General features: G+C 39.7%; 1 protein-coding gene across 1 annotated transcript in view; it reads left to right on the top strand.

Annotated features, from left to right (window-relative positions):
- The first annotated feature begins 255 nt into the window (after nt 1-255).
- Nucleotides 256-25,724, top strand: part of LOC146314269 (steroid hormone receptor ERR2-like) — a 50,002-nt gene continuing 24,533 nt past the window's right edge. Inside the window, exons 1-3 of the mRNA XM_084737131.1 lie at nt 256-941; nt 13,593-14,008; nt 19,055-19,171. Of these exons, the coding sequence (XP_084593257.1) occupies nt 892-941; nt 13,593-14,008; nt 19,055-19,171 (583 nt within the window). The 5' untranslated portion in view covers nt 256-891. The remainder of the gene's footprint in view (nt 942-13,592; nt 14,009-19,054; nt 19,172-25,724) is intronic.

Below are 25,724 nucleotides of genomic sequence, written 5' to 3'. Positions count from 1 at the left end.
TGAACGTGGTGCTACTTCTGTTGCTTGTCAATTACTCCTGTCCACTTCAGTTTACTTCTGCAAGTGTAAACACAAAAGAAAATCCTCATCTATCTATCCATCTACCTGTCTATCTATCTGTCTGTCTGTCTGTCTGTCTGTCTGTCTGTCTCTTTAGGGGGTCTGCCTGTGTCTCTGTTTTGCAGCGCTCCCTTGTGAATGACTGGACACCGACTGGTCGTCCATTAGCCCGTCCCACCTCGGTAATCTCTCATCCCCATTGGCTGCTCCCTGGACAGCCTTCCTCACGCCGACCAATAGCAGCAGCTCCATATGCACCAAACCACTCCCCCCTCCTCTTAAAGAGCCCACATGTCTTCAATGGAGACTCAATCCCCTCACTGACTTACTCAGCCTGAGTGCGCTCTCACCACTGCTGCTCTCCTCTCATCCATCTGTCTCTTATCTTTTATTCTCCTCTTCCTCTATCCATCACTCCCTTCATCTTCATCCTTTTTCCTCTTCTCCCCCTGTTTCCTCTCTTCATCTCTACCTCAGGTTCTTCCTCCTCTCTCCTCTCTTTCTGTATCACCACCACTCTTCCTCCTCTCTCCACACGTACTCCTGAGCCTGAGTGTGCAGCACCTGTGCAGACTGGAGTTTGTCGGGCCGAGGCAGAAGGTTTTTCTTTTTTTTTTTTTTTTTTTTTTTTTAATTTTGTGTGTGTGTGTGAGTTGAGCAGGGGAGGAGGGAGGGGAGACAACACCCAGGAACACCTGACCAACATTTCATCAAGATATGTGGAGACTTAGGAACTGATCTCCTCCTCCTCCTCCAGCTTTTCCTCCAGCTGTTTGTTGATCTGTTTTTTTTTTTTTTTATTGCAACACCTGGAATGCTTAACGCGGACTGATGGATGTTTCCGAACTGTGCATCCCTGACCCTCTCTGCTACCACAACCAGTAGGTGCTTCTTTTTACACATCTTTTCCCTGTCTTTGTTTATTTTTCATCTCTACTGTAGGTGCCAGAATTTAATTTACTGCATCTACAGTATTTTTATCAAAAAGGAGAGGGGAAAAAAAAAGTCACTGCTTTTAATCATTTGTGCAAAAAAAAAAAAAATCTCAGGCATGAAGTGAACTATTTCAAAAGGAGTTCCTCATACAGCTCCCCCTCCCCGTGTACGGGACAGCAGAGCTCAGTAGTGTCAGTGAGGCTGCAGTAGCGTAGCCCGCAGGGAGTCCAGGTCGGACGGTTGCCTTACAGCTGTCCAGCTCTGCACCAGGATCCGGGCTTTAACCTCAGCCACAGGGAAGAGCCAGAGGCAGATTAATGCGGACGATATCCAGACGACTCTCCTCTGGCAGCAGCCGCTGTCCGGCTGTGTCCCAGGGACAGAAAACTGTGACTGTACTGTCGCCCAGTGTGTGTGTGTGTGTGAGTGTGTGTTCTTGAGAGGCAGATAAGAACGTATTTGACTGCCTGCCTGTGTTTGGTTAAAGCTTTAATCACTTTTAGCTTGGTTTGTGACTTTCCATGTAACTTAATTTATTATTATAAAATGTTGAAATTCTATTTACAGAGAGTGATTTGATAATATCCAAAGTGGCAGTTAATAAAGAAAATGCAGTTAATTCTGTGGTTTAAGGTCTAACTGCAGGGATCAAGTCGCTTTTTTTTTTTTTTTTTTACAGTACCTGAAGAAATCAAAGAAATTAAATGTCAAATGAAGTGCCAGTCAGTCATTAGTATTTAATAAGAACACTCCTTGCATGCCTGGAAAGACGCTCCTCTTTTAACCATGTATGACTGGAAGGGGAAACCCTTTAGGATCCTCTTAAGTTTAAGCTGTAGATGGGATTGGGAAAGTTTAACCTGCTTAGCACTTTTTTACAGGACTGTGATTAAGAGTCCACACAACACTGTCAAATAAAAAAAAAATGTCTAAAGTAAAATTAAACAAGTGTATTCTAATTTAGTACAAACTGTTTCAGAGAGTCCAGATCGATTCAAGCAGAAAAACAGCTATCATCACCATCAACCTGAATTAGTTTAGCAAGAGAGATTATAAAGCATGTTTGCATTCAAAACTAACTGTTTTTATTAGAGGGGATTAGTAACAATTTGTTAAAGGTGGTTGCAGATTTTATACATTCTGCAAGAAGTTCATGCTACATTAAAAATGTAAAAAAAAAAATTCACTGAAGTAATAAATGGAGTGTAAGACTGACAGCATTGACTATTCAAACTGTTTCAACAGTGCAGTGAAATGTGCAGTGCTTGTAAATTTAATTTAATTACAACAATCAAATGAATCTGAAATTTCTCAGTGACTGGATAAGAATTGTTTCATGAGTTTAATGTTTAACCACAAGTGTTTAGATGATTTGTCAGTTGTTTTGATATCTCACATAAAAGTAATAGATCTGGGTTTAATTTCTTTTTAATGTGTTTAAATATATCATTTCCATGTATTGTCTTTTAAGTCTTTGACATTCAATATTGAAATTCCTGTGCAGATTGCAGTGTTGTTGAAAAAACACCCACAACCCTGAGCTCTTCATTTTCGCACAATCATCAATTTCCAGAACCTGTAAAACTGCATTCAGTACACAGTTGTTAAAATCAAGCTATGGGATTAAGTTTTTATATTTATATTACATGTAAAAAAAAAACAACATTTTAGGCTGAATTTTAATTATAAAGGAGACAAAGGCAGGAATATGATGCTATTAACCTATAGTGACCCTGAGCCATGTCTTTGTGTGGACACTGTGTGTGTGTGTGCTGCTGTGTTTGTGGGTCTGTGCATCTGCATGTATACCCTTCATATTTGAACGCACACAAAAATATGCATGTTTTTGGCGAGTCTGGACCTGGTTACGTGCGTGCATGCATATATACACGTGTGAATGGTTTTTTTTTTTTTCAGATTGCCTCCTGTGTTAACTGCAGCACAGATGCTTCACCTCTGACAGGACGGCACGTTTTAATCACTCAAAAAAAAAAAAGTCAAAAATCACCACTCTGCATATTTTACTGGTTATAACTGAGTTCCTCCTGAGATTAATGCTGCTTTTTCTGATCGAGTTAGTTTAACTTGCTCCAGTGTGTTGATTTTATTTTATTTAAGCGGAGCAAACAGTGATAAAACCTTTAAATAAAACACTGTGTCATTAATATAAAGTGAAGGAAACATGCAGACTCTGACAAAAATGTATCGTAACAGAAGCCACACTACGTGATACACGGGGACAACAAGGATAAAATATTAAAGCCATACTGTCATACAGTTTACCACCAGGGAGTGATTCTAGTTGCTCATGTACTTACATACTGTAGATCTGTGTTTTTTTGTGCCACATTAAGCTCTACTTAGTTAAGTTTGTCTTCGGGGAATGCTATTATCCCTTCATGACTTTTTGCCCGACAATCAACCTATTGACCCGGTGAGGAGGTCCCATGACTGTAGGACCCAGCTCTCACATCAGGTCTGTCTAACTAACTAACATTAGCTTATTAGGCACCTCACATTATTTTTTATATTTTATTTAGAAATAATTCATAAATGTACACATATGTGCACAGTTTGCTCCTTTTTGATTCTTTTCAAGGATAACATGAAGTTAGAGGTGTTGTATTGCTCACTGTTTCCTCTGCACAAACAAAGAAAAAAGAGGAAAGAAATAATTAATTGTGCTTTTATATAAAGACCGCAATATGTATAAGATGTTTCCGTGTTCAGATTTTATATTTTAAACTTTAGAAAATGTCCACCAAAACGGACCAAAATTTAGATTAAATTTGATTCGGTGTTTAACGAAAATCCAAACAACCTGCAGCTATAAGTGTGGATTAAAAAACAAAAACTGGACCAGAGTCCATTAAACTGTATAAAACTATAGGATTATAAAAACCTGCTACCTCATGTACTGTCAGGTACTCTGCTTTTAATTTGGTTTTGGAGTTTCTTGAGTTTTTTTTTTTTTTTCATGGCAGATGATCTATTTTTTAAGTACATAATATATTTTTATATCTTCATTGTGAAACATCTGATCTACCTCTTCTTTGAATATTTAACAAGTAATTGTTGATTTTTAAACAGCCAACCTCATTGTGTCTCTCTGGTCTCAGTAGGATTAGTCATGGCAGTTTTGAGAGCTGCACCATTTAGTTTAGTTTAAAAGTTTAAAAGTTGAAACTTATGCTGAGTTTGATCTAATAAATCAGACCCATTTTTCTCTCGTTCCACCTGCTGTCCCCATAGGTGTCCTTCATACAAGCAAACCAACAGGAATGCAAAACCACAAGCGGTCAAATGTATGCACACACACACACACACACACACACACACACACAATCATAGACACATACACACATGTGCGCGCACATACGGATGAGACCAAAGAATCACACACTGACCTGAGGTCTAATTTTAGCGGTGTCATATCGTGGAAACACCTGACCATGTCTGTTAGCAGAAACACATCATCTCATCATGCGTTACATCTGCATTTATTACACCAGTCATGCACGTTGTGTTTATAATGTTCCATGAGTGTCATTAATATCTAAATAAATAAATAAAAACACAGCAGTCCAAACATTTGTCTTATCACAAGTGTCAACATGACGGCGTAATCACATGTCAGAAAGAAGAGATAACAAAAAACTCAGCTGATATTTAATATATAACAGACCTTTTATTTCATAGTTTTCTTCTTGATAAATGAGTGACACATTAAACATTAAATCAATAGAAAATATTTTTAAAAAAGAAAAAAAATTGTGTAGCATTTATTAAAATCAGCGTTACAAAGTGCTTTACACATAAAATACAGCAATAAAATAGTCCTTAATGTATGCTTAAACAGGAACAGCACATCATTAAATAACATAAAAACTGCAGTATCTGAAATATTAATCTTAATTAAATTACAAGGAAATATTTAATTTGTGTATTAAACATATTATGTTTCATGTAGTGTGTTGTGTTTTGCCAAAGTTTTTTTTGTTTTTTTGTTTTTTCACAGCAGCTGGGGTCTGCTGTGCTGTATAACCAAAAAATAGAAAAATAGCACATTGAAATGTTGTGGTGAGAATTTGTTTTTAAAACCACATGAAGTATTTTGACAAGAGGTTTATGAGTTGATATTTGATATGTTACTTATAAATGCAAGTCTTATCGCTACTTCCACATGTTCAAAAGAATTTTTTGTGTGTCAGAAATGGTCAATTTAATTTTTATGTTTAAGTCATGTCATCTTTATTTAAATAGTACATTTCATGTGTCAGGTATAGACTCAATGTGCTTTAAGTCTTGGTAAAATTAACTTTAACATTAACTTATGTCTTGGTTACACTGGAAATGTTGTTTGTGTCTTAAATCTGTTCAGTAACTCCAGTGAGTGGACAAAGTTAGCTGCTCCCAGCACACCTTTCTGCGGTGCATGCAAACAGCCAGTGCACTTTAAGTAACAGGGTCACGGTTGGTTTTTTGTGCCAAAATGGTTGAAAATGATTAAAACGTCGCCGCGGGGTGTGATGTATCCCATCTTTTAAGTTTGACAGTTGGCTGATGGGAAGCCAAGCGGACCTACGAGTCCACTGACGGATGGAGGGAGCAGGTGGTGGGGCAGCTTTCACATTGTGGGAACGAAAATGCCGCTTCCATCCAACTTTTCTCCTAGCACCTGCTTTGAGTTTTCGAGATAAAAACAGTCGAAAACGCCGCTGTATTTCCTCACAAGTGTTCAGACTGACGTGTTTATTAACGGCGATGGCTGCTGCACAAGAAGCTCCGGCCCAGCTCTATGGTAGAGTGGTGCTGTGTGACGGCATGAAGGGAGAAATAACTTCATTACATGTCATGACCCCCTCTTGATATAGATATATCCTTTAGGCAGCCTGTCAAGGACTCTGAATTCATCAGGATGTAGATGCAGCCGCTGTTCAATCAAAGCATGAATGCAGGCAGCAGAGAGGACTTCTTAGAATGAGTTTGTTTTATTGATCAAATGAAATTAACACACACTCAGAGAAGAAGAAGAAGCGGTGCGTCTAATCATGGAGTGTGGGTCAGCCAGCATGTTTAATTTAATGGGCCTCATCGTAGCTTCACGAGGTCTCACATTGTGAACTTAATTCCTCTTCACCACGTTAATTTGCATTGTGTCAATTGACCGGAGCGCTTACTGTATCAGCTTGAGTCGCACTTGAAATTCAGCCCATGCCCTAATACCATTAGGCAAATGCAAAGTTGTGTCATTTACACATTTGGAGGGGAAAAAAAGAGAAGAAGAAGAAGAGAGAGAGGGAGAGAAAAGCCAATTTGCGCCGGACAAGACCGGCTCGTGATTATCAGTGGATGTTATTACTGTGGAGAAGCAGACGTTTGAAGGTTATGTTTCTGGGCAGTAATTGAAATGCAAAATAACATTAGGATCGATGGCCATCTCTGTTTATTTATGAAATCAATATCGTAACTGTCCCTCATGAGTCCCCCTCTGATTCCCAATGACGGCTTAAGTCTCCGCTCGTTTATTCTCTCCTCTCCCCCATAACCTCCTTCTTCTGTCTCTTTTTAAAAGGCAGTTAGGGGTGTGTTTGACTTTGCAGGGGAGAGCAATTTCCTGGAGGTGCTGGACGTGTATGTAGATGGGGGTTGATACTCCAGGTAAGGAGACATCATCCATGTGGGAAATCTATGCAATCTCTCCTCGTGGCAGTGACATTGAAGAGGCCATATGCTGGAAGTTCTGTGTACCTGTGTGTGTGTGTGTGTGTGTGTGTGTGTGCACGTGTGTGTGTGTGTGTGTGTGTTAGAGATAGAGAAGCAGGAACAAAGTATTTTTATACTGCAGTATTAATGTAGTGCTGGGACGTACTGTCCTGGTCAGGAGTGGTAACTTTAAAGTAAGGATTTAATGAAAAAGTAAAAATGAAATTGCAGCAGTTTTTAAAGTCAGCATGTAGAGATTCTTTCTCTTTGGGACAGAAATTTGTAGTAAGTATTCTAAGTAGAGATGCACAATAGTATCATCAAATCAATGGTATTAGCCGATTAAAAACTTTGAAATTAAGTACCATATCGGCCCGAAATTAACATTTCTGCCCATGTGGCAGGCCGATAAGATGGCACAAGTATGTCTGCGGAGAGAAAAGTTATTTGCAACGATTGCTCAGTGCCAAATCACATTCCTTCAACGCTACTAATTAAATTTACCAATTTAAGAGCAGTCATCCTGATCATTATGGCAAATTTGTGAAGAACAAACAGAAACACACTAGCGAAAGAAGCCTGTCATCAGTAGTTTTCTTATTTTGTCCAGTGAACGTGTACATTTTAAAAAGCTTTGTATTTTCTGTCTGCATCTGCCAGTAAACCATCATGATAAGAGCAGCAGTTATAATATGTTAATTCGACTACAGGAGAGAGAGTGGATGTTTTCTGCATTTGGCTGGAAAAAAAAGTATGTGCATATATCAACAATCAGCCAAAACGCAACCAAAAATATTGGCAAAAATCCAATATCGTGCATCCCTAATTCTGTGGTCCACTTAGTTATTCTCAAAGCTTTCAGTGGTATCTCATGGCTTTCTTCGGCTCTGGAACTTGATCAAGTGGCTACACAAGTGGAGCTTTACGTTTAGAATAATTACAGTAGAAAATTGACACAGTCCAGCTTTAAGTTTGCCAGTTTTTTTTATCTGCAAGTATTTTAAAGCAATGATTGCAAAAATTCAGTGTTTCTATGGTCTCAGTTTTTAATATTTTGTGTTTTCCTTTTTCCTGTCATAGAAAATTTCTGTTGGTTTGTTGGTTAAAAAAAAAAGACATAACGCGACAACACACTGATCTCTGGGATGTGAGTATGGATGTTATTTTTTCCACTTTAGGTTTGTTTGGTTTTTTGGTTTGTTTTTTGTACAGCACCCAAGTTAAAGATGCCATAAGCGAAAGCGTTACACCGACGCTTTGGGTTGATCAGTTCAAATCACTTGGTTGCAACTTGGGGATGAGAATCAACAATCAACTCTTACTCCTGAATCACGTACTACACCTTTAAACAATACTCAAGCAATAATCTGCAGATTCGCTGATAATAAAAGTAATCTTCAGTTGCAACCATTAACTTTATTTTCTCAAGAGGGAAATTTATTGTCCAACCAGTGAAACATAAGCGTGCACACATACTCAGTCATAACACGTAAATTCTAACAAAATACATAAATATTGCCACAAAAGAATACAACATCTAAATTAGACCAGGAATAACATTATAAATTAGGAGCAATATTGCATGACCAAAATAGCCCAATAAATAAGAGTCTTGCAAAACTTTATTGTTTAAATGTTTAAATAAATAAGTTTAAATAACAGTTTAAAAGACATCAGATGCTCCCAGTAGACACTGATGAGCAGAACTAAAAGAGCTAAAGATGCTTTATGGACACGAGAATTCAGAAATGTGGGACTTGTTAGGTACTAACTAGAATTTTACGTGTAATATTTTTGTCCAAGAGGCTGTGATTTCGACGCGTTTGCCCTTATCTGAAGCTGCAAGGTTTGAGCGGATGATGAAGGCATGCACAGCTTGCCGAGTAAAATTAACAGATCACCTTAAAATGTGCTTTAAAATACATTTTGACAAATGTCTTTTCTCTATAAACTGCCTCCTCGCAGCAGCGTATGAATCATGCATTTAAATTTTTAGAACACACGTTTTTTGATGACCTTCAGTTGTGCCAGATGCCGTGTCACGCGCATGTTGTTGTTACTACTTAACACTTGGGCGACACGCGCTACCCCATTTTCCCGCTCGCATGACCATTCATTTCCCAGACACCTCGGCGGCAGACTAACAGTGTAATCTATGTGTCAGGCAGGAAGGGGCACTCAGTTTAAAGCTGATAGAGTTTGCCCCAAACAAGGACAGCCTATCATAGAAAGATTAATGAACTAATTTCATGCATGGCTCCTTGCCTCTGTCCTTCTGCGCTTCCATGTTCCACTGTGTGTTCAGCACCGTGATTTACGCCACGTTGCTCGCTACAAGCTTAACCCCATGCTTAACAATAATATTTCCCCTCAGTGGGAAAATACATAGTAAAATATGGAGAACTGGGTTTTTAACCCTTCGTTCTTCAAGGATAGCATGAGGTCATTGTGAGGAGATGTTTTGAATATGCATTTTACATTTTTTTTATTTTTTGTGACTGATGGTGAAATTTTTTTGCGCAGAATTTCGGTGGCTGGAAAACATATTTCATGGTTTAGAGGTGGATGGATTCAGGATTTATGTAGGGAAGCAGGGGATCTGCAACACTGCCAGCATTAGGAGGCATGCCAAAACACACACACAGACATGCACACACACACATTTGAGACTTTAAGCTGCTCTGGTGGGACATTTTCACACCCATCACACTTTGGCTTCAAAATAAAATAAAATAAAAAATAAGTAGGAATAGCAGTTGTCTCTGATCTGAGTGTGTCAGGTCAGTTGTATTAAACATTTTGGACGTTCGTGTGTGGACACTGTCTGTCTTTTTGTGAGGTGGACAGACTAAAACCTGTGTCTGCTGCTCCGAGGCGTCCACTGTGGGACCGTCTGGGCCTGTAAGGACAGCCGAGCAGAGAAGGCAGGTGACCTTCACGTCTGTCTGATGAGTCTTGCTTGTCTGCTCGGTTTGTACCATTTTTCTGCGCGGCGGAGCAAACACTACCCCATTAGATATTAGGTGCAATGCGTGTTTGAGTGTGTGTGTGCGTGCGTGCGTGTGTGTGTTGCCAAGGGAAGCGGGGCAGGTTGAGGAGAGTCAGGCTGCGCTTAGACAACTCTATGTCTCTTTATAATAAGAGGGGGGAAACCAAATTATGAAACTATGAAGCTATTTCTGTCGGCGCGAATTGGTGGCTCGTGCCATTATTTCATTTCGACAGATTTGAAAGGACCCATTAGAAATTTCCATTAAACCTAACAAAAAAACATCTCCCCAGCGTTACTGTGTGCTAAGTGTGGAATGAACTACTTTTTACATATGCCACAACGTACTATCCCACAGGGAATCCCCCCCTATCTGGCTGCGATGATGTATTAACTGTTAGCACGCCGCTCTCTCCAATTCCCTCAGATGGGAGAAAATATACCTTCCAATTGACTATAGGTGCACGCTGATCGCTAACAAGATTTAACATGCGGCCTGTGAATCTTTTATAAAGCGCAGGATGAAGACTTAACGTAATGTTGTATCGCTCCATCTCGCACTATGTTAACAGTCCTGACTGATTAAAAATGCATAAGGAATGTCTGGGACCCGTAAGAGGAGGGTTTATTTTTTCATGCCTCATCTGGAACAGGAAGGAAGCAGAGGATCAATAGATGTGATCTGGGCCCAGGGGTAGAGGCTATCTCCTCCTCCTCCTCCCTCCTCCTCCCTCCAACCGCTACCCGTTAGCAGTTAAAAGGAAGGTTTCATGTTGTCGAGGCCTGATGACTTCATGGCTTTATTTAAATACTTCAAGCAGAGGGGAAAACACAGTCCTAACCACAACGCCAAATTTGAGAGCAGGGGCAGTCCCCCAGCAGCAAGAAGTTCTGAGGAATCTGGTCGGCATTAACTTAGTTTCAGACATTCTTCACATGACTTCCCACTGTTCTCACCCAAAACTCACAACAAGCATGTAGGGCTGAAAGTTGTGTGAGATCAGCAGCGGCTCTTGACAGACAGAGGCAGCAGTTCAGGCCTCATTTCATGCTTTGTTTGAGAGGATATTACCGAAGCTACTGCAAGTACACAGAGGCTCCACTGCCTTGAAGATAAATTATTGTTCAACAATAGCAGCAGGAGTTGTTAGTTATTGTCCCGCATAGGACGACATTTTTCAGCAAAGTACATAACTTTTTACATAAAACTTTACACGGCAAATAAAGAATTTTGTATCCTTTTAAAGTTTTACAATAAAATCTGCCATGAAAAAGTTCCCTTTATAAAATACAAGTCAAGTTTTTTAGCAACACATGCAGCAGTGCTTTGTTAATTATCTGGCAACGGTAACAGTTGCTTTTTGTCTGTTAGTCAGCTCAGTTTTAACAGCAAGGGATATGTATTATTCTATATAGGAATTTGCTGTGGTATGTTGGTGTATAAGAGTAATGGGTGGGCGTGGACGACAAGGGGGAATAACACAGAATGAAACAAAGTTAAATTAATACAGTTTATAGGGAAAATGAACAAACTTGGATTCTTTTTTTATGTGGGGTATTAACTTTTTTCCATCTTATGAAACTGAGCATGACAGAGTTTGAGAACCACTGGTGTGTAACAACATTAGTACAAACAATGTAAATAAAGATTAACGCAACTACTTCAAGTAAAAGCAGCATAAACAGACAATACGATATGACTTATTTAAATATATGAAGGAACTGTGCAGGTTTTGCGGGAATGTGCATTTTGCGTTTTGCACATTCCTGCAAGAAACTGACAAGAAATGTGCAAGTTTACAGTATTAAGTAAGAGAGGCTCAAATATCTGCACAGTATATGACATCCTCTATACTTAGGACCTCGATTCTGAAAAGGAAAAACTCCCAAATAACCTTTTAATGGGCAGGAGGGATTCCTCTTGTAGACATTAAATACATGTTATATGTAACATTTTCCTTAAAGGCATACTTTGCTGGATTTTCCAAAAAACAATGTATAGACTCATATAAAAATAATCCCTCTAAATCATCACCTATGACCCAGTGGAAGTGTGTGGTGGGATCTGTGTCTGCAGAGACCTTGCGGCCCTCTGCTCATATTTTGTTATTTTCTCATTTTTTGCTGTGTTCAGGACAATTTACCAACCATAAAGTCAGTATTTGACTCTCTGGGAATGAGACTACAGCCATTTTTCTGTTGCATTTATGAACAGCAACTGAGAAATCCTACACATTCTACCTTTAACTTCTCCCAAATTTTACAGTGAAATTTGGGAATAGGGAACTTAATCCCAGCAGGTCAGCGCCTCTTCCTCTCGCTGAAGTCCACCGTAACCCGGCACCGTCCTTTGGCTAAACTAACCGGGACTATTGATTGGGTCATGTATTACCCATGATCCTCCATATGCTGAGTGTAACACCTCTCTGTGTCCATTAACAGCCTTCTGAAGTTTCATTCATTCATTTACTTCTGGCAGCCGACCAATTGTGGGCATTGTTTGCAAGATGTATGGGGCATCTGTTGACATGGTCGTTAGTTACCATTTTGCCTGAGAGAAATAAGCCGCTGTAGTATATCACCTGGCATTCCAACACATAAATGGTTGCGTCTGTAACATAATCTATCAAACTCAGATGAGCCGGCGCGCTCCATCACAGCTGATGAATCGCTCGCGCAATGATCAGGCGATGATGGAGGAAAGCAATGCTCGCTACATCGTGGCAGACTTTTTAGTGCTGATAATTTCCTTGATAATGCAGTTTTTTTTACTTCCATGTGAGGATCTTTGGGTCTCTGGAAATCAGTGCTGATTTGCATGTGAGGTAAACAGGCTCTATTTCGATATCGCTGACATGTCCTTTCAGAGTTTTCTTCTAATTTAAGGTTGTCAAAAGTCAAAGTATCGTAAGTTTTAAACAATACATTATCTGTCTATTATATATCAAACAGACTCATTAAAGATCTCAGTTGCCTTTGGTCTGTATTCTGCAGCAAAACCAGACAGTGTTCAATTATTTTTTTCTGTGCCAGCACTATGTGCAGGTTGTGATAAAGAAAATAAAATATTACTATTTTGTGTGCCTACTGGAAATGCACAGTGACATCATTATCTGTATCTGTTCAACCAAAAAAATTATCTGTCTCTGTTTTCAGATAGAAGACCAGAAGTGGGTGTGGTTTATACCAGATGTCACATTATATCAGCAAATGTTTTATTTTCTAGCCTAATATTCATTGGCAATGCAATTGTTGTACTTTCAATGTTTCTCTCTGTCTTTATTTTTTAGCTTAACTAAATTTTATGAACTGTCTGAAACCACTTCCCATTCAATTGGGGGTCAAAAACAATCAAAAGATTATGTTTTGCATCAGAAATAGACAGTCTATAGTAAAGATCTACAAGTATATAAAAATATCCTTCAGTTAAAGGGAATAATCTTGTTTTAAATCAGTGATTGATTATTTGATTGATTGACTTTTGATTGATTAAGGTAGATAAGACTTTTTTTTAACTATGCCAAAGTAATCATGGAGCTGATGGTTTCTGAATAATAATGAGCAACTTCAGATTGAAAAAAATATCCGGGTGCATCCAAAGCGCCTACTGCCTGGGACTGATTTCTTTTTATTGTGATATTGAAAGTGGTATCTATTATCGTTTTCTGTACAATGAGTACTTCAAGATGACATGATCCATGACAAGTTTACTAAATTATGGAATCTCTCCGACCAAGAACAATATTTCTTCTCCTGAATCACGGAGGGTGAAAACAGTGACTGACAAATTGTCCTGTTTGTTTCATTGTCACTTTTGAATTTCAGTTGCTCTATAGTTTGCATTATATTTCCTGTCAGCACCTGAACTGACTTCACCTCTCTCCCTGTGTGTTTTATCCAGGTTGCTAACCAGAATGCCCTCTGAGGACCGACACCTATCCTCGAGCTGTGGTTCTTACGTCAAAACCGAGCCTTCCAGTCCCTCCTCCTCACTAGTAGACACCGGCAGTCACCACAGCCCCAGCGGCAACTCCGACGCCAGCGGCGGCTACATCAACAGCAGCAGCAGACACTCGCACGCCCTGGACTCCCCGCCAATGTTCAACCCAGGCATGCTCGGAGGCGGCGCCGCCTGCCTTCGCCGCTACGAGGAGTGCGCGGGCGGCGTGGCGGACGACTCGCCAATCAAGTGCGAGTACATGCTCAATGCCATTCCCAAGAGGCTGTGCCTGGTGTGTGGCGACATCGCCTCTGGGTACCACTACGGGGTGGCCTCCTGCGAGGCCTGCAAAGCCTTTTTCAAAAGGACAATACAAGGTATTTCCCGCTTCTTCTTCCAACTTTCACTGGCTCACCTGAGCTGAGCTCCAGTGTCTGCAGGCTCCTAGTTAAACCTCAGAATCATAATTTCTGCTTTTTCCCAGGTGGTCCAGTGTTTAGTGTTAATCCAGGTGTGCTGTAACCTTTTTCACAATACAGAATGATTCTAAATCATTTTTATTAGCTTTAAAGTGACAGCTGTGACTGCCTGTGAAAGCATACTGACCTGACGAGGAATCCATTGTCATGTGTTCCACATGTTCCTCAGTGCTGGTGTCCAACCCTGTGCTGTTATGGGACTAATACGAGGTAGTGATTATGAGAGTCCACAGCAGGCATCAGGCCCAGGCTGTAAATCTGCTCTGGTTTGTGATTTTTTTTTTATGCGTTTGCATGTGAATTGTTTGTCTGGCATCGACTCTGCCATGTGTGGGAGCAGTTCCAGAATAATCACTTGGACAGAGATAATATGCCACAAACTGAGATGCAGAATTCTGAATTTTTATCTGCAGGATTTGTGTCTGACAGCAGGTTAAGCGAGACCTTGGCCACGTTAAGGCAGGTAAATTTGAAAAGGGAAATGTTTTGTCTAAACTCCTCTGGAACCTGTTTTTAATTTTATTGGTAGTTGGCAAAAACCATGGTTACTTCACTTGGTCTTCAGGGTAAAGCTCATTGACACTCTCCATAATCTCTTCTTGTGCTTCACTGCAGCCCAGAACGCTGTACAGGTGTTAAACCGTCATGTTTTTGCTGTTAGACACCACCAGGAGAAAATGGTGACTTCACTGACAGCGATAATGTTTTCCTGTTTACCAAGTCTAACAGTATTTCCGGGGCTGCTGCTGCACAGATGCTCCTCATAAACTTGGTAGTTTGTACTTTTTCATAAACAGAAATGTCAATGATATCACCTCCAATGTGATGCGGCCGTATGGACGTACAGAATAAGAAATCTGCCATAATTGTGGAATAAAAAGTCAGAATTTTTAGATAAAAAGTCAAAATTATGAGTTAAAAAGTCAGAATTATGAGATTTAATTATCTCAGTTATGACTTTTGATCTCTTTTTTTGATCATAATTATTACTTATTACATAATTTTGACTTTTTATCTCATAATTTTGACTCTTTATTCAATGTAATGACCCCTGTCATCTGGCAGAGGGTAATGGGGTGATTTGGAGGACCTGTGGCATCCAGTGTGTCTGTATAAGTCCTGGCTGCCTCTGACCCATGTCTCTCTCACCCGCACCTAACACTTTTCACTCATGCACACCACACACCACTCATCTCCCATTTGTTGTGGCCACTTGAGCCAGGTGATGAAAATTAGGGCCTCATCCATAATAATAATAATAAGGATAGTAGTTTCGAATTTTTATCTCATAATTTCGACTTTTTAATCGCATAATTCTGACTTTTTATTTCAAAATTATGACTCATCGTGGAGCTGTTTTTTCTTTTACTGGCAGAAATGGGTTTCCATATGAAACAGACCAAAAAGATGTATTTTAAAATGTCTCAGTCTTATTAGCTTGGACGAGGTTTCACAGTCTTACTGTCTTTCTGACTGATTTAAGCTGCCTGATTACTGGCTGAAGTCATCGTGTTTAAAGGACTTATTCAACATGTTGAAATAAGAATCATCTTTAGGTGCTCAAAATGTTCAAACATCCTATTCAGATTGTTTAAAAGGACAAATACAATGCAAGAATCTAACTTTGGCATTTTATCCACATCTTGAGCACCTCGTAGTGTTTAATTTTTTGGAATTCAAAGGCAGTATGTGTCCCGATCTGACCAGCCACACAGTGAAGTGACTTTGTGGTGTCGTGCACAGATCCCCCTCCTCTTCTTCTTCTTCTTCTTCTTGTTGCTCTCACTCTCCTTCGCGGAGGACAGGCCCATAATGAACCTAATCTGTCCGTCATTCGTCCTGAGCCGCGGGAGTTTCAGTCAATAACAATCAGTGTTGGGTGACTGTAATTAAGAACTAGGCATTTCATTGGGAGAAAGTCGAGGTAGGAGGGTGGGAGGTGTGGATCTGTTCCTTGCCCTCGGGCCCCTCCAGCCCACACCCAAGGGGGAAGGAGATGGGGGGGGTGCAATTAGAAACTCAGGCACGTGTGATCAGGGGGCAATAACAGAGGAAGGGGAGAGACGATGAGGAGTCCTCCAAATAAAAGGCAGGGGGACAGGGGGACAGGGGATGTGGTCATTCTCTGAGAAGAGAAGCCGCTTTAATGGAATGGTAATCAGGGAGGGGGGTCCCGGCCTCGGTAAAGGAGGAGGACAAGGAGAGGTCCAGCTTGAGTGGAGATGAGCGCGTGGATAATAGCATGGCATAACAATATATCAAAATTTAGAGGGAAAATAAGAGAGGTTAAGGAAGGATATTAGAGTGGTTGAAATGTCCTCTGAGAAATAAAGGTGGACACAGGACCTGATTAACTAAGAGGGTATGCCGACAGTGAGCTTTTAGAGGTAGGCAATTTAAGGCTATTGTGGACCCCTAATGCAACCCCCAACATACACACACACACACACACATAATCATGAACACGCACACACACACGCAGATTATATTTGATCCATCAGGTATAAAAAGTTTTCTTTAATAATCATAAAAAATCTAAGACGAATGTGACCTTTTCTCAACTGATGAAAATCTTCTGTATTATATTTGTTAAAATTTTACACAAACAACAAAATATGATGCAGTTAAACCAAAAAGCACTTAAAAACTGCCCCCGTCCACCCTGTACCCTCAGACACTCAGTAGTTTTCATCATCATTATGTGTCATCACTGCCAGGTGTACAGTAGTGTTGCACAGCTGTAAAATGTGACGCAGTGCATTGTGGGATTGTTTGCAGGAAGTTGTGTACGTGTCAAGAACAATACTCTTTCTGTATCATTCTAAAATCTGACAAGTTGGTCTAATTTTTAAAAAATGTAGGAAACCGATTACCTTGAAAATGGTAAATAAATATAACTCTCCAGATATGTTTATGTTTTTTGTGCATTTTTCTTAAGCAATGAAAGTGTTGAAAATGCTAACACATAAAATGAGGCACAGTTATTGCCATTTCTAGACTATGAACTGAATTATTGATTAATACATTTTTAATCTGTGAAATTATTCATTGTGATTAATTATTTAATGATTAATCATAAACATCCGTAGTTATTTAGTTATTTACTCATTTAATTTATATCTACGACTTATGTTTACTTAAAATTTAGTTGCATTTATTTAATTGTGAAGTGTTGCAATTTAAAAATGGCACGTGAAATTAACTGTAGTAAATAATGAGTGATTGAGGATGCAGCCTTATTGATGATGCACACGACGTCCCCACTGAGGTGAGACCAAACAGTTGTATATAGTATGTGCAACATAGTAATTGTCATAGTACTTTTTCACAGTATACTGTAACAAAGAACAGAAAAAGACTGAGCATGTCTCAATACGTAGTATGTTAAATGCATTTTGCCAAAATATCGTTGCATCTTGCAGTGTGCAAGCCGGCCTTCTTTTGCTGCTATTCTGACCCACAATCCTCTGTGCAGCAGAAGATGCGTTGCAACGACTGAGTCACCCAGAGAGCACAGACAGATGACAGTGCTTTAGCTGCGTTCCAAATCGCATACTTTTTCTTTTTACTTCAAACTCTCCACTACAGACTGCGACAGATGTGTGAGCAAGAGGGTCAGTGTTCAAGGCACAGTGCTATGAAGAAGTAGTATGTATCATTTGAATGCAGACTGCATGCAACAGTATATACTTTGTAAATTTGGTATACAATAAGTTTGTAGTGTAGAATTGAAGGTCCGCAGCGTGTTGTCTGTACACACGAGCACTTCACTGTCCCGTATCTTCCCTCTGCTAACGCCGCCCTCTCAGTTTAAAAGACTACACCCACCCTGAAACCAGCAGCAGCCTCTCTGCCAACATCCTGGCGTGGTGCCCCGGGCCCCTCGCTGTGCATGTGACCCTGCTGGCACCATCGATGCCAGAGATCCTGACAAATGTTGGCACCTTCTCCTTGACCAACAGGGGATTGTGTGTGCGTGTTGGGGGAGGGGTGGTGGTGGTGGGGGGGGGGTGCAGCTCTGGCAGATCTGCAACAGACAACACCTGGTTTGCTGTTTTTAGGTACCATTAATACATCTCTGGACTTACGGGACATTGTTTAAACATTCAATCAAGGGATTTGGATACTTGGGAAAGAGGATTTGTCTTTGGATTCTTGGGGTCACATCAACTTTTGAAGTGTAATGATCCTGAAAAAAAAACAAAACTGTTAACCGGAACTTGGTCAGAAAAACAGGCAGCGGTTACATGGCAGCAGATTCAATATGTCTGCATTCTGGCTTTTTTTGGAGCCGAGTGATTAAATTGCATAGGAAATATTTCCATAGTGAGCCAACAACGGCTGAGACGGACTTGAATAATACATCGAGCCTTGCTACATGATATGGGGGCCTTAGATTGAGGAGTCTTAACAGCAGCTCTCGGTCTTTACTGGAGGACATTAATGCAGAGCGCTCGGCTGCGCGTTCGTACATCTCTTAGCCCTCGTGTTGTTGAGGGAGGGCAGCTTTCCCATCATCCTTTAGGTGAAGAAGGATGGGCTGGATGGGGTCGTGGCGAGCGTTTGCACAGAGGACGCTCTGCATTAATGAAGCTAATTTATCTGTGAATCAAAATGGGGGTGGGACTCCGGGGCGGGGAGGTGCTTTTTACATGTCCCATCAAAATGCCACTAAAGCCTCCTCTCCTTCAGGAGTGTCACACGGGGTCACCTTGGGACAGGTGTGTCTGTGTGTGTATGTGTGTGTGTGTCTGTGTGTGTGTATGTATGTATGTATATACACACACACACACGTATTTTAATGTCTTTCCCTGCCTGTTGTTTACCATTTCTGATTCGTCTCCTCTTTTTATGCAATAATTTTAAAACTAATTCCTCCTGGTTGCTGATGTGCATCCTTTGTGCTCACAGAATTAATGTCAACATTTTTTTCCACTTCTTCAGGGAATATCGAGTACAGCTGTCCGGCCACCAACGAGTGCGAGATCACCAAGAGGAGACGCAAGTCGTGCCAGGCCTGCCGCTTCATGAAATGTCTTAAAGTCGGCATGTTGAAAGAAGGTGAGTACTGGATTTAATATCTGCTCATTTATGTTTGTTTACGTTTTTCTTGTTTGTTATTTTAACTTCAGATTAGAGTTTATATTCATTATTGATCAATCTGTCAATCATTTTCACAATTAATCCATTCGTTTTTTGGTTCGTGAAATGTCAAAAAATTGTAAAAGAAAAATGTTGATCAGTGTTACCAAAGCCAAAGATGACGTCCTCAGATGTCTTTTGTTCACAACCCAAAGATATTGAGTTTATTGTCATCGAGGTAACCAGAAAATATTTACATTTGAAAAGATGAAATCTGAGAATTTGACCATTTTTACTTACGATTAATTGTTTATTAATATATTTGCCAATTATCAACAGAAATGGGATGCGGCAGCTATTGAAGTTACATACCCAGCTTCACAAACATGTGACGTGTTGTTGCTTTTCTCTTTCTTTGGATTTCACACATCAAGCATTTGAGCATTTCACCTTAGGTACTCTGGTAGGGATGTAATGATACCAAAAATTTAAGGTACAATAGCACCATGATAAAAAAAAAAAAAAAAAGTCCATGATACAATATTTTATATTAACAAATAAAACAAATGACGACTAAAACAAGTGAAATAATAAACCTAATGTGTACAAGACCTTTTGTTCGTATTAAATTCTTTTTTTCTTTTTCTTCTTTCTTTTTAACTGAAAGTGCTTCTGCTAAGTATGTTCAAAAGAATAGCAGACACTGTCCTGTCTTGGCAATGAATGTTTAGATTATGAATAAGGCTGGAACAATTAATCAATTATTAATTAATTAATTCTCCAATTTCAGCTGCCAAAATGTGAATATTTTCTTTACTCCTTTGTGACAGTAAAATGAATATGTCAACAAGACGAGGACGTCATCATGGGCTCTGACCAACATTTTTCACCATTTTCTGACATTTTATAGACCAAATAATTCATTGATTAATTGAGAAAATAATCAACAGATTAACAGCTAATGAAAATAATTGTTAGACACCTCCCTAATTGTGTATGTACAATTACAAAAAACAAAAACAATGCAGCACTCAGTAGCAGTCCTTTTATGAATAATATAAAAATAATAAAATAATATCGTCACAGCCTGGTATGGTGTTGAGACATTTTTTATTGGGTTGTTGCAGTATTCGATAAATTGTTACGCCCCTGTACCTTGGAAATCTGCACTGTTTTCTGATGTTTTATGGATATTTTTTTCAATAACTGAAGCTGCAGCTTTGGTAAGATTTTAAACAGGGCTTATTGGACTCAATAGTTCAAGAAAATATTTAATGACATAATTTAACATGGAAATTAAAAAACCAAGAAATGTTTCAGCGAAGAGAAAACCTTATATCTCATTCTTCTTATTTCTGCATTTTATTACAAATTAAATAATTAAACTCTCCTGCATGGGACCAAAAAACCTGATGATCGGCTAAATTATAAAACGTTTTTATACCTGTTAGATTTGGTAACCAAGTTTAAAATAAGAATGTTTTTAGCTCATGTAGAGTTGATCGATAGTTTTAACCCAAAAGCTAAAAAATAAAGGCCTGTTATAAAGGGTAGAGCCATCATGATAGAGGAATTATGAACTTGAACCTCTTTTGATACCAAAGCAAAAAGAAAAACATTCTAGGCACACTAAATAGGTTTTGTTTTTGTTTTTTTTTAATTTATTAACAAGTCACTGAACACTGTTTGGTTTTCCTGCAAGCCAAATTTTAGGCGGGACAATAAAGATTGAACTGAACTGAGGTCTTGAATAAGAACTGCGATTTTTTAAATAGTTTTGGTTCTTTTGATCCTATAATTATCATTTTAAACATGTTTTAGATTGTTTCAAACAGTATCAATACTTCTGACAACCATAAATTGGGGTCATGCTGTATACTGAAATAAACAAAAAGGGATTTATGTCTATTTTGAGCTCAGGAGTGAATTTTAAACTTCACCAGTGAATCTGTTGCAGTCTAACTGTGTCACTGGGGGCTGTAAGACTGGTCAGTAACCAGATATTAAAGCCAGCTGTGGCCTCAGGGAGACACCAGTGACATCACCCACCAGCCTTACTTACCTCTCATCACGCCGCCAAGCCGCGCAGCGTTTAACTCAGACGGGTGGAAAAAGCTGCTGAGTTGGATGTTCCTACCAAGACTGACGGAGAAGTGTAACAGTACTCTTGAAAAGCACAGGCTGTTCCCCCGAGACATCCCTCTCCCCTGGGCTCTGGGTGTCTCCCTCCCTCACCCTCTCTGTCTGTCTGTCTCCCTTCCCCTCTCCTGCCTGCCGTATTGATCCGCTAAATGCTTTCCGAACATCCCACCTCACTTCCTGCATGTGTTGTTTCTCCTCCAGCGAGAGACCTCTGGGAGTACAGAGGGAAAATCTAGCTGATAGATTTTTCTTTTTCTTTTTTCCAAGGAAAGAGGGGTGGGGTTTTTTTTGTTTGTTATTTTGCATTTGTGTGTTTAGCTAGAAGACTGTTCCACACTGATGCAGAGAGTCGAGCTGTAAGTTATGATTTTGTACGGAGTATTATAATGTCTGTTTCTGAATTGGGATCTCACTGTACATTATAGGAACTCGACTTTTATGCAGCCAGACCTAAGAAATGCCTTATGTTATGAAAATATGACCTATTTTTTAATGATAACAAATATATCAAATGAAGCTATGTGATAATTGTCCATACATGTTTCAGAGTGTATTTTTATTGTTTTGTATGTAACCATACAAACAGAAAAGCGGGGATGTGGGGTGTACCCAAAAATTTAAAAAAACAAATAAATCCATTATATTAAAATCAAAGATGGCACATAAAGTAACACTATGAGGACCTTTCTATTCACAGTGTTGCATTGATACACTTTAACATCACTGTTACAAGGCAACATTTATATTTAGACATCTGCACTGATACTTAATGTGGAAAAAGTTGCTTTTGCTTAAATGATTTAATGCACACTTTGTTATTGTGGCAGTGTAGCTCTTGAACACTGGTGACAAGTGCAAGCGAGCTAAGAAGCCTGTTGTGTGTTATTTATTTGTTGAATTCCATGTCATTTATTTCACTGTCAGGCATTTTTCTGTCAACTTTTAGTTACTTTAGATCAGGGGATTTCGACCTGTGAGGCGTGGGAGGAGATGTGTGAGACAGAGGTGAATGCTGGTGTTCTGAAAACAACAGTTAGGTAGTTATTATAGTTTGGGCGTTGATTTGGCCCACTTGTCAGCACTTGAAGCTGTAACAGTGGCTGTGACACAGCTCAGGTTCTTTAACATCCTCAGCGCCACCACATCCTCATAATTTATACTCCTTCTTGGAGTCATAACTCAGTCACATCTAAACACACATACCTGATACACATTCAGTGTGACTTACACTCTAAGAGGATATCAGGAAAAACAGATATATGTATAAATAGATGTACATGTATAGACTCATGTATACATCATTTCAATCATGACTGTGACCCACTAGAGGTGTGTGGTGGTCGCGGGATTTGCAGAGACCCTGGCGTGTGCAGCTTTACCAACTCAAAATGTAGGTATTTGACATCCTGGGAATGAGGCTCAGTTATAAACAATCATTCTGGTCCGTTTACAAACAACTCAGACAAATATCCCACTGACAAAATCCATTATACTTTTTTTGTTGTGTTGCAGTGAATTATATATATATATATATATATATATATATATATATATACATAGACGTATATATTTGACATGACTAAGACTCAGAATTTTCCCATCAATGTGAGCTAGGGGTTGATGATACCCGAGGATGGGGTAGGGCTGTTTTCTCAACTTGGGCACAGAGACTGTAAAAACTCCACCGTACCAACAGTAGGACATTAGGTTTGGGTTGGAGCTCTGATGGCATTAACAAACTTAAGACCAGCATGAGACTCCACTAAGTACGGTGTTGTATCCCAGTTTGGAGACACATTACAGTAGGTTAAGTTCTGGACTTCAGCCCGCTGCCATCCACACTGATTGTTTGATATATATCCCAACATAAAAAGGACCATTTAAAGTATTTGTTTATAGGCTCCACTTAGAGACACAAGTCATAAATTTCCTAAAATAAAACCATGGTCATACAGTTTTGTTGTGTTCTGCCAGCACCAAACACGTCTCATAATAGAAGCCGGCAGCAGTTAACTGCAATCTGTGCTGGTAACACAAGATTGTATGTCAGGCTCTTGGTTCACTTCCACTGATACAGCCTCGCTGTGTCCTGACGTAGCTGTGTTTGTTCATCGCACAATGAAGGGTCAACCATTGTATTGCCATTACAGCACTATTTATACATGCGCCCACTCTTGATGTCTTCATCCCGGCCCAAATATCTCACACCGAGGCTTTGACTCTCAGCCAGAAAAAACAACGTTGCTTCAGAAATAAAGCTGAAACTATTAGCGCATGCTTAGAGGAAAAACGGCGGGGTATTGTCTGTGGCGGGCCGAGCTAAGCCGTTGATGTGGACAGTCTGTGTGTGTGTGTGAGTGTGTGTGTGTGTGTGTGTGTGTGTGTGTGTGTGTGTGTGTGTGTGTGTGTGTGTGTGTGTGAGGGGGAATTTGACGCCGTAGCCTCTGCCACCTGCCGCTCCTGAGATGCAGCATCATAGCCACCGCGACATGTGGCACAGTAGGTGATTCTCTGAAAGTAATGGCATTCAATTAAAAGGAAAAAGGACATTTAATGGTGGCGTAGTGCCGTGGCGTGGCCTTTTTCAGACTTGGGGGGGCTTTGATCATGGAATCAGTGGGGGACAGCAGCCTGCCCTACTTCATGTAATGAGATCACCGTATAACAAGTGGCCAAAAGCTGGTCATGGAAAAGGAATAATCACATAATGTCATATGAATGCAGATGTCTTCTGCTCTACAGCTATTAGCATCATACTTGCCAACTTTGACAGTTCAAAAACAGGCAGGGATTTTGAACCAAAGCAGGAAGTCTGGAGATCATTTCATAGACTTTGATTCTTGGATTCTTTTTTTTTTTTTTTTTTTTTTTTTAACAAATGTTTTCTAGCGTTTCACACACTTAGGCTCAGGACCCAAAAATGGGTCGCTGACCAAATGACATTCAACTGCCAACATAAACCAGCCTGTTTTGAACAGAATATGAAGCAAACATTAATAAGAAGTAACATTTGCATTTTTGAACGTGAAACAGCAGGACAAGGCAGTTAAAAAAACAAGTCTCCCGGAAGAATCGGGAACATTGGCAAATATGATAAGCATATAAATGTTGACCAAAATATTGAAGGAGTAATATCTAACAATTGCATACCCAAAAATGAGTACCGCAGTCCAAATAGAAAGTCTGAGCCATAGACTAAATAGGCTGAAATCCTATTTAATATATGATGTATGGTTTAAGCAAGTTGTTTCCTCGCCCCTACCTCCTCAGCCTCGAGGAAGCTCAGGCAGGCTGCAGGAACACTGCAGGAGTGCAAGACAAGTGCAACATTGTTAACTGACAATAACAAGCGATGACAAATCCTACACTGTAAGCTGTCAGTTGTTTGTCAATGTAAAGCTTAGTCCATTAACCTTAAAACAAAAGCCCACTGATCTAAAAAACACGATCAGGCATCATTGGCTGCCTACTCTATTAACATTTTGTTCAATTTAACCATTATAAACATCTACTCCTTCTGAAAGATTATTAATGATTTCTTACGACTCATAAAAAGACAGTTACTCTTTCAGCAAATATTCAGCACGAATTTCAACTCTGATTAACATGAGTAGAAATTTCAAAGGAAGAGATTACAGCTGTAGTGTTGTTGTTAGAGAAGGCAGTATTTAAACTTAGCCTGTTTCCTTAATCTCTGATGACGTATTATGGTCAATTTACGATTTATTACAGTAAATATATTCCAGATTACTCCTTCAACATTTTATAGTTATTTCCTCATGAAAGTAACAAACTTTCTTTGTTCACAGAGTCCCAAAGTTATTTCTTCACCAGTGCAGCAGTATCATAAGAAATGCCTCTGCTCACAGTGCAGAAGATGTTGAGAGAACTTATGCGATCAGTCGTTCTAAATGTGTCTTAATATTTCCACCAGGACCCTCTTCTAAGCTCCGCTCTAAGCATGCCATCCTGAATTATAAAGTGCCAGCTGCTACAGTTATAGAGCAGCACCATTGGTGGGCAGGGGAAACCCCTCCTCCCCGCAACACCTGCCGCTAATCAGCTGACTTCAGTTCTCAGGCCCGCTTTGGTGGCTTCAGGTGTGTTTGGACTCCAGTGTAGGTCCAAATAACTCAACTGCTCTGAAGTAGCGACTCAACACTATTTAGCAAGAAGCGGGGGAAGCAAAATGTGTAAATTGAATAAGCTTTGTGCAGTTTATGTGTGTGAATTCCATTCCTGTTTAGAGTTTGATGTGAGCGAACAGTTTTTAAGACAAGAAATTAACTTTATGTCTTGTGTCTGAGAGGAAAAATATTGTGGTTGACAGGCTTCTCTTCAGATTCTGCTGTACTGGGTGGAAGGTAGCGGCAGGCGTCTGTTTGAGGAA

This window comes from Lutjanus erythropterus, chromosome 15 (genome assembly GCF_056507025.1).
Source record: "Lutjanus erythropterus isolate fLutEry1 chromosome 15, fLutEry1.hap2, whole genome shotgun sequence".
Lineage (NCBI taxonomy): Eukaryota > Metazoa > Chordata > Actinopteri > Lutjaniformes > Lutjanidae > Lutjanus > Lutjanus erythropterus.
The sequence above is the reverse complement of the archived record's forward strand: the minus strand, read 5'-3'. Positions and strand labels throughout refer to the sequence as shown.